Source organism: Astatotilapia calliptera, chromosome 11 (assembly GCF_964374335.1).
Source record: "Astatotilapia calliptera chromosome 11, fAstCal68.1, whole genome shotgun sequence".
In the NCBI taxonomy this organism is placed as follows: domain Eukaryota; kingdom Metazoa; phylum Chordata; class Actinopteri; order Cichliformes; family Cichlidae; genus Astatotilapia; species Astatotilapia calliptera.
Genome location: NC_137432.1, coordinates 28,699,256 through 28,709,465, shown reverse-complemented (window position 1 = coordinate 28,709,465; position 10,210 = coordinate 28,699,256). Strand labels below are relative to the sequence as shown.

Sequence of the window (10,210 nt, the reverse complement as noted above, 5' to 3'; positions counted from 1 at the left end):
TTATTATTATTATTATTTTTTAATGTGACTTTTAACAGACCACTGATTTACAAAACAGATGAGAAATAATGGCAGTTTTCAACAACATTTCTCAGGTTTCCCAGTTTCCGTCATTACATGAGCAAAGGCTCAATTCACTTGTATTATTTTACAGCTTTATGAATCTAACAAGCTGTTTAAATTACAAATACATTTAACTCCTTATTTGTTTCGACTAATGCTGGCATCACCACACCAGAAATAGCAGTGCATGATTTCTGAATTATTAATGACTTCCTTGCAATCACGGGTATGGGTTTCATTTTACTTTTTGGGGGCAGGGACACCAAGTGCAGGTTATCATCCAATAATTAGAATTTTCTGCATCTGCATGCATGTGCATGGCAGGTGTCATTTTTATTCACTATTTTAATAGAAAATATCTATTATTCTCATTTAAAGTATTTAAGTGCTTATGCATATGCTTAGATGGAGTATGTGTATGTGTCAGCATGACCTTTTGAAAACTGCTTAGCTTTGCTTAACGACGTTTCACTATGTTAGGGCGTAGAAGGACTAAACTCCCAAGATGACCAGTGCCAAGAGCTTCCTGGGAATAGATAGTGGGAGTTGTTTTCTGCCCAGAAACAGCCCATTGGACAGAAACCTGTTGTAACTGGGAAGATACAGAGAGTTGTTTGTGAAGGTATAAAAGAGGAGCTGAGACACCCCAAGGGCAGAGCGCTCGTAACTCAGACCTGTGATGTTTTGATGTGTGTGTTCACTCTCCTGCATGCATGCAGTAATAAAATAGCTTGACCACAGCTGACAGTGTTGCAGACCTTTTTTTTTTTTTACAGAAAATTCCACAACACTACAAATGAGTCATCCAAGTTTTATGAACTCAGATTTTCATATTACAAATGACCTCTTGTATTCATGCAATGCAAGACCTTGTGTGCAGCAAAGCTAACATAAGCTGAGGGGCGTTGAGCCTGATGACCTACCCACTGCAGTGACCCAATTTAAATAGATAACACAAATCAATACATATATGTAGTCCTAATCCTATACTATGATAAGGTATGCTATTCCCAGGCGCTTTGTTACCTGTGACTGACGGAGTGGGATCCTGGTTATAGGCTGGCCTTGTATCGTCTCGTTCAGCTGTGCACTAACTTGCTCAGGAGTTATTCTTTCTTATAAAATTTGCTGCTGAACTGACTCGGTTAGTGGTGGGTAAGGGCCCAACAGGAAACTTCTGCACGTTTCAGCATGACTGCAGTTAAAAGACTGTTGAGTGTGACTGTTGGCACAGAAGAGGTCAGAGGCCTCAGACCTGAGAGCAGAGCTGTGTTTTTAATTCTCTTGTTGAGAAACAAATAGAACTTACGCAGTTGTGGGTTGTGGGAAGTCTGGTCAACGCTACAGGATGTGGCTGTGACCTATTAAAATATATATTCTCTTTACAGATAAACAGATATCTCTGTGAACTCCATCGAGGTTCCTGCGGCATTCATAATTCTCATGTTGAATTAAAAATTGTAGCTATCACTTTTCATATTTCGTATTCCCTCAAAAAGAACCCTGATCATGTCCCAGTTGAAGTGAAAGTAAACAACGCTCTAGATTGTCTGTTAAATTTCAATTTTTAAGCAAGTGAATATCCTTGTCCTTGTCATAATTAATTGATATCTTTCTCTCACTCAGTTATTGCAATAAACATACAGTTAGGTCCATACATTTTTAGACAGTTGCACTTTTTTTTTTTGTAATTTTGTCACAGTACACCAGCACAGTAAATTTCAAATCGAACCGTCAAAATGTGATTGAAGAGCACAGTTTAATCTTTAATTTATGATGTATTTTAAGAAGTACAGCCATTTTTATACAGGTGTGAAAAAGATTGTTTTGAACAACAAAGATTAAAATGAACTTGTATCAGAATGATGACAAGATAAAAGTATGGTGAAAGAAAGGAACAGCTCATGATCTGTCTGTGAAATATGTTATATGTAGGCATGTGTGGCTACCGGTGGAACGGGGCCACTAGTATTTATTGATGTGACTGAGGTGCACAGGGTTATACTCTCTGCTCAGATCAACCAAATGCTGCAAAAGTAGTCAAAATGTGCTTCACAGTACAAATGAATAACGACCCAAAACACTCTGCAAAAGCAAACCAAGAGTACATAAAGACATAAAGAACATAAAGAAATTGGGCAATCTTGAATGGCCAAGTTAGTCACGTGATCTTGAACCTAATGACGCATGCTCCTCGGTTACTATAAAGATGCTATAAGTTGCCTTAATTTCTAATATGAAGGCAGAGAGACCCATAAACAAGCTGCAACTAAGAGGAAACAATTGGTGATATGCACAATTTCCAGGGGCACAGACACAAACAGTGGCAAAATTACAAAACTGTATTATTGTCCAAAACATTATGAACCTGAATGTAACTCTCTGCATGTCCTCCTTCATTACGTATATCCGTGAATCTTCCTTTTTTACTCCTGCCTGGCAGCTCCATTTTCAACCCACTTCGCTGTCCCTCCTCTGTACATGTCCAAACCGTGTCAAACCTGAGCTGTCCCTCTGATGAATTCATTAATAATCCTATCCATCCTGGTCACTCCCACTGAAGGTCTCAGCATCTTCAGCTCTGCCACCTCCATCTTCAAATCGTCCCCAAACCATACATCACCTGCTGCTATCCTTCTGTCACAAATCCCCCCTGGACACACGTCTCCACCCACTCCACCCCGTTTCCCATGACGATGTAATTGAAAGCTATTTGAGTCAGAGATTTAGATTTATCTGTGTGCTTTTGCAATTTTCATTTGGTGCGTTTCATTTCCATATTTAGAAGTCAAGCCTTTCATTTAACAAAAACAAAGTAAACAATTAAGCATGATTAAAGAATTAAGCATCCAAGTAATTAGATTTTTTGCCTGATCATTTTTTCCTGTGTTCTTCATGTCAGTGAACTGATACTGCTCCCTGAGGGTCTGGCAATCTGGAAATGAGGAGCGGAAATTTGATTAATGGATTTAATCCAAATCTGTCTGAAGCAGCAGAGCTGGCCCTGATGTTTGTGTCCAAGGCAATTTCTAAAAATGGATTGTGTAACAGGATGATGCAGTTCAACAGATAATTGAACATTTCAGCTTTTAGTCTGCCCTGTTGTCTGTCGTGTTTATGCTGCACCTGGACAGACAGTGAGCGAGTAGAAATCTTATTGAAGCTGTGCTGCCTGCTCCTAATCACATTTCCTGCTTTCTGTCCTGCTGACTTTATCAGGTCAAAGTAGGAGAAGACACAGCCCGTGCACCAGATATCGCTGCCTTTCCGCGAGACATTTTTTGTTTCCTTTTCTTTTAAAACAGTCATGTAGTAGAACACTAACTCCTTTCCTTCATGAAATTTGATATATTACTTAAATTCGTCAGACCCAGTTACCGACGCATGATTTTCTCTAAATGCTAAAATAGGTTGCTAATTTATTTCAGATTGCCTCGGGTATGTGGTTTATAGATCTGATTAAATTGTTGTCAAACTAATGCAGCCTATTTTTACCACATGGGACTTAATCTAAATTAAATGACCTCATTGCTGAGTGGACTGCTTGTTGCGTTTGTATCTCTAATGAATAATCTTTAAACAAACTTTTAACTTGTCACCTTTAGTCTGATGCTTTTGGCCAGTTTCCTGACTCAGTCATATTGCCTACTGAATCAGGGTTGCCTAGTATTGCCCCCTATGTACTGCCACCAGTACTACAATACAATGGGCGAGTGGACTACTCACATAAAAGGGTTTCAGGTCAAGTGAGTCAGTGCTATCACTATGCAGATAGTATTTGACTAGTTCAATTTCAAAATGCTGAACTGGACACTTGAAATCCTGTCAAAGTAGAGTGGCTCACATTAGAATGAATTTGGTGGTGAAATATAAGGATCAAAAATCAAACATGTAGTCAGATTTATTGAATTGCAACACACACACACACACACACAGAGGAAAAAACTATAAAGTTGTCTGTTGTACGGGTTTTGATGAATGCTCAATCATCCAGGTAAGGAAATCCCAAAAGTAGCATTTTTAATGTAGAGGCCTTCGGTAAATGGTCTTTGATCATGAGAACTTGCATATTAATGATCAAGGAACTGACCTCATAGCCCATTGTTCATTAAGTTTCAGTCATTGTGCAGATGCATTGTTTATAAAGTTGGGGGAACTTGGAGTGAGCTAAGACTGAAAAAGTCACTTAAATGAGTGATGAAACGTTTCTACCACTGAAAACACTACGCCCAGATGAACATAATCAACTTTTATTTCCTAACAGATTTGTCGCAGTCTGGCGAGGGCAGACTGTATGAATTGACAAGAAGGACCCAAAATGCAGACTCCAAGGAACAGGGAACAAAACTTGAATGTTAACAAAAAGCGAGCCGTTTAATGAGGCTGGTAAAAGGTACAAACAAAAAGCAAGGCAAACTGAAGCAAATCTAAACTGGGAAATCTAAACAAACACCTGGTGTAAAGAACATGGCGTGAACAACAGACGACCTGACAAAGAATGACCAGAACACACCGACTAAATACACACAGGAGGATAATGAGGGAAATGGAAACACATGGGGAAACAGCTGACACACATGAACATAAGGACATCACAAGAGGAGAGCAAAACTAAAAACATTGAACATAGGAACATCGGACCTCTGCAAAATAAAACAGGAAACATAATGAGACGCAGACATGACAAACCTGCACTTGACAACGTAAGACACAGACATGAAACACATGAAGGGCAAGGGAGACTTAACAGGGGTTGGAAGACACAAGGGGAATCTAATAACAAATGAAATAGAAAAACTAATGAGCTTAACCATATACTATAAACATCAAAATAAACTAAAACTCAAAACACTGGGTCATAAGACCCAGGATCGTGACAAGATTATTTGTGAGTGCAGAATACACGTTTCATGTCTATCCACATTTAACTGTTCCGTGTTCTTGCACCATATTTGTCATAATATGTGTGCCAGCCAAATGCAGGATGCCAACTTTTACATCTAAAAATCTTTATACGGGTTTGTCGCAATACTGTAGTAACCATCTGTTTTCTTCCACTTATCCAATTCCTGGCTCATGTTGGGGGGGGAGTCTACCCCAGCTCTCATAGGGCAAAAGGCGAGGTACATCCTGGGCAAGTCAGCAGTCTACTGCAGGACAAACAAGAAAACCAAGGAATTAAAGCCATCTTTTTATTATCTACAATTCCTTTACTTCTATAAACTGCAACAAGGTGTTCTTCTAATCCTTCAAGCAATGTTTTATGAGTATAGAATTAATGAGTGAAGCAGGGGTAGGCAACTCCAGGCCTCGAGTCCTGCAGGTTTTAGATCCCACCCTAGGTCAACACACCTGAATCAAATGATTAGTTCATTACCAGGTCTCTGGAGAACTTCAAGAAATGCTGAGGCGTCATTTAGCCCTTTAAATCAGCTGTGATGGACACATCTAAAACCTCCAGGACACCGGCACTCGAGGCCTGGAGTTGCCTACCCCTGGAGTAAAGCATTAACTAAGTGATCCTGCAGGGACAGGGTATACGCACATATTTCTGTTATGATAGATGCTGTTTTGTCAGATGAATATGAGTAGAAGATAATAACAAAAAGAGGTGGAAAACAATTGCTATTTAAATAGAAATAATCTAATTGAAAGAGGGCTTCACATTGACTAGGACAGTTCAATCTTGACCTTAGGTAGTTCGTTAGAAATAACAAAAGTTCTCTTATTGAGATATTTAGGCACCATAAGAAGCTGTTGGCACTTGCAAAATATGCTGCAAAACCCAATGTGATTATGGCCCACTTCCTCTTTTTTTATGATCATGCTTTTTACACTTAACATTTGATATCTGACACTCAATAATCTTATTGGCTTTTCGCCACAGTCCAACCTCATGAAGCATACTTGAAATATATGAGAGACTTCAAAATTCAAAAGGGTTGATCTTTGAATGATCTACTGGTAATCTCTATTTCTGTTTAAGAAAATATTACGGAAAAAAACAAACAGAAGAAAATTGGAATTTGTGACAGAGAGTGGATAATTGATCAAAAAGTGGGCTTGGTTTTTGTTTTATCTCAGATGTCGTCTAAGCAGCTCCCGCCCCCTCATGTCATCACAGCTATACCCTCCTTGTCTTCTCCCTTCACATGCACACCAGTACTCACGTCTGCTGGTTTGCGTGTCATGCAGCTTCAGCTCTGCGGCTAAGAGGCAGGAAATCAGATATTTCAGTAGTTTGCCAAGAAAGAAGAGAAGGTGAGCTCTTATAACTTTATTTAACACAGTTAAAAATTTTCTCTTACATATGAGATTTAGCAATTTGGTTTAAGTGGCATTTTGCAAGTGTGAAATTGTTAGAAAAAAATATGCTTTCTGCAATATTTCTAATCTAATGTGTAGAGAGTTGACCTGCTGTTTCTGACTTATTTTAATAAAGTCTCTGTTTCCTGCAATACATAAAAGAAGAGTGACTTCAAATAAAAGTTTTATTCTTTTTTTATTCCAATTCTGCCCAAAGGGTTCATGATCTTTTGTAACAATGTGTCAAGGCGCAAAAGTGACTCAAGGGGTTATTGCCACACGACGCTGCGCATGTCACCACAATGTTCATAAAATGTCTCTCAATAAGGATCTTTCTCAATACGTGCTTCCTTTGGCCTCATACATATGCAATTTTTATAGTCTTCACATGGCCGTGTCACAGATACAGTGGAAACAGTATAGCGTGGTATAATTGGAACAATACCACACCTAATCATATTTATATAATTTCTGAGTGTTTATCAGCTGCTCTAGAAATATATTGCTTCAGGAATATTTTGATTAAACCCTCTGTATTTCATCAGTCATGCTGTTCCCCGCCAAAAAAAAAAAAAAAAAGAACAAAGAAATCCTCAATCTTAAGCCACTTTGTGCAAACATTTAAAGGCAGTTCTTTTCATTTATAACAGCATAATTTACTTCAATGTAATGTTTTTGCCTCAGCTTTCCACAAACCCTTTAATCTATTGATTGCATACAGGCGACGCACTTCACTGGAGATCATTTAATTCAACTGTGACCTTCACCCGCTGATAAAACGACTAAATACAGTCTCCTCTGATTCCACAAGAGGGCACCAACATGGAGCTCCTGTACAGTGACGGCGCAACAGCAGTCTGGAAATATTTCAAAAAAAGCCAGCTAACAAAAACTACATAATTTTATAATGCAGAGTATCCACCCTAGGGGATAAACATTTATGTGATGTGCATAGATGTTCCTGACATGAATGGGAAAGCTAAATGTTTTAGAGATATAGTAGCTGAAATTTCACTATAACACTGAACATATCATGATGAAAAATTGGCTTATTTTTTAACATAACAGGCACAAGGATAGATCTCTGTGTATTTTTAAACTCAATTCAGCCTTCAGTAAAAATCAAAGTGTTTTATGGCTTGCTTGAAACCATGTTCTACCAGGCGACTATCTCTCCCGTAACATCATCAGCTGAAACTGTGATGATCGTGTGTTTGTTTTGGCCTCTAAATGACTTTCTGTCTTGACTCAGAGACGTTTATGTTCCCTTTAAGCTCCAGCTTCAATGTTGACAACAAGATAAAAAAGTAATCCCGTTTTCTGCTTTGTTTGTTTCACCACGGGAAGTTACCTGTCCCGTCCAACCTAATGTGACATACGTCAAAGTGACGGAATCTTAACACATAAAGATGTGAATGAAAGATCAGATTCTGTAGAGACATCTGTGCTTCATAAATAACTTGTAACATTTGTTACAGCTTTTTTGTACTTCATTTCCTAATTATAGTAGCTGGAATGACGGACGGGGAGAAAGCTACTTCTGTAGAGCATGGACACACAGGTAATATCTCATCAACAATAGCTATGCAGCTTTCCATTAATGGTAAAATTCAGTTCTGTGTTATATAAAAAAAAGGACATCTGTATGTACAGTTGACTGGTCAGCTAAGACTTGTCACGGTACTGATTGTGTTTTTCTCCTAGTTAACAAGTCCTGTGTGAATCTGACGTGCTACATGGTCCTGAGTGACGAAGAGAGGAAAGCCATCGGCACCATCTGTTTCCTGGCAGGCCCTGTCACACTACTGGAAAATGTTCTTGTGCTTGGGGTGATTGCTAGCACAGCCACCTTGCGAAAGCGGCCATCCTATCTGTTTATTGGCAGCCTTGCTCTGGCTGATGTCTTTGCCAGTTGTTTCTTCACCATAAGTTTCTTACACTTTCACCTCTTTCATCTCAAAGATGGCCCAGGCGCCTACCTCTTCAAGCTAGGCGGTGTCACCATGGCCTTCTCTGGTTCAGTGGGAAGTTTACTGCTGACTGCTCTGGACCGCTACATCTGCATCTACCACTCCTCGACTTACAAGGTGTTGCTGACACGGCGCAGAGCCCTGCTGAGCCTTCTGATTCTCTGGAGTACAATCATCTTCCTCTCCTTCTTACCTCTAATGGGCTGGAGGTGTTCCACAGGCCTTACTCCACCTTGCTCAAACTTGTTTCCATACATCAATAAGCACTATCAAGCCTTCTGGACCAGCTTCGTCCTTGTGATTCTGGTTCTGATTTTGGGGGCTTATGCTCTCATCCTGTGGAAGGCCCACCGCCATGAGTGCTCAATGACCAGCTTCCAGGGAGCAGCAGGAAAAGCTCAATCTCGCATGAGGATGGATATCCGGTTGGCTCGCACCTTTGGCCTGATTCTGCTCATACTGGTGGGCTGTTGGGTTCCTGTGCTTTCTTTCATGCTAGTAGATGTCTCAGTGATCCTGACCCGAGACCAACAGCGAGCCTTTGCTTTCTGCAGCACCCTCTGTCTGGTCAACTCTTCAGTCAACCCACTGCTGTATGCCCTGCGCTTTCGAGAACTAAGAATTGCTCTTTTGCGGATGCTGCAAAAGCTGTGTTGCAAGGGAAGGTGTAAAAAACTCACAGAAGACTCAAGCCATGGACTACCCTCTGCAGAAGACAACTGTACTGCTTTATCTGACGATGAGATGCCCAAGGCCAGAACCACCAGACCTGACTCCATTTCAGAAATGGTCTACAGTCACCAGCTGACCATGAGAAAGTGAAGGAAGCTGAACGTTAAAATAAAAGAGAAGCAATACAGTTCGTGAAACACTTGTTTTCACGACAGCTGTTAGCTAGTGATCAACACCATCACTGTAGATCAGGATAAAATCTGTCTATACAAGGAAATGTCACTTACTGCTTTTTTTTAAATTGTAATTGCGAATAAGCTTGTAAATAAGTAAACAACGCATGATAACAGTACTTGTCAAAACAAAACACAAACCCTGGGAATTACAATGTGACCATTACACATTACTTTAATTATAAGAGATTATAAAGTATGTTGTTGACCATTAATCCGTAATGTTATTACCAGTTAATATGCTTAAAATAGAAAATGATAGTTACACAGAGGACACACGGAGCTTTTTTCAGCATTTTGCAATAACTGCACCCAAAAGATTTAAATGGAAATAAATACCTCTGCACTCAATCAGACTAAGTAAATTGTTTTGTACAAATGTATGCTTCTATGTGTTACTAATATTTAAGCACATATAAAGGTCATTTACCTTTGACCTCCATGTTTCCCCTCTCACTACTTTAGCATTCCATGAAATCCTGGTTCCGTGAACTGAACTGCTGACTTTTGGGTTTGCCATTTGTTGCTAGCATGATTCTTTATTTTTCAGTGTATGACCCAGAGCACGCAGGAACAGAGGAAGCAGTGGGTCGCCAATCTGCACATGAATGCCAGGACCCCACAGAATTTCACACAATGCTCACTGCACAAATCCAAGCAGTGTGTAGAGGTGAATGGAGCAGATGTTAGGAAGAGAACGAGCACAGACACTAGAACAGTCTTTGCGATAGTAAAAGCTGGCAGCTGCAGTAGAGCGCACACTGATATGCAGTTACACTCACAGTGACACACAGCGTAACAGAGGTAGATAATCAGAGCTGATGCTTGTTGATTTAGACTTTAGAACACCTATTTCATCCATTGTGTGAACTTATTAAAAATAACACTTGGTCTCGACTCTTTGTATCTTTTTTTAAAGCAAATTACACAAGTACATTTCTTTAATCTGATAAAGTGGGCCCATCT

General features: G+C 39.7%; 1 protein-coding gene across 2 annotated transcripts; it reads left to right on the top strand.

Annotated features, from left to right (window-relative positions):
• Positions 1–6,175: 6,175 nt before the first annotated feature.
• cnr2 (cannabinoid receptor 2) lies at positions 6,176–9,595 on the top strand. 2 transcript variants are annotated; one of them, XM_080308053.1, is made up of 3 exons: positions 6,176–6,324; positions 7,848–7,930; positions 8,074–9,595. In XM_080308053.1, the coding sequence occupies exons 1-3, from the start codon at positions 6,176–6,178 to the stop codon at positions 9,159–9,161; spliced, it is 1,320 nt and encodes a 439-aa protein (XP_080164179.1). In that variant the 3' UTR covers positions 9,162–9,595. The 2 variants fall into 2 exon arrangements, with proteins under 2 accessions (XP_080164179.1, XP_026040460.1); XM_026184675.2 differs by having other exon boundaries at positions 6,191–6,324; positions 7,877–7,930.
• Positions 9,596–10,210: the final 615 nt, after the last annotated feature.

Coding starts and splice junctions, on each gene's coding strand:
- cnr2 (XM_080308053.1), top strand. CDS start 6,176: ATGTCATCACAGCTATACCCTCCTTGTCTTCTCCCTTCACATGCACAC. Junction 6,325..7,847: donor TTGCCAAGAAAGAAGAGAAG/GTGAGCTCTTAT, acceptor CATTTGTTACAG/CTTTTTTGTACTTCATTTCC. Junction 7,931..8,073: donor TGTAGAGCATGGACACACAG/GTAATATCTCAT, acceptor TTTTTCTCCTAG/TTAACAAGTCCTGTGTGAAT.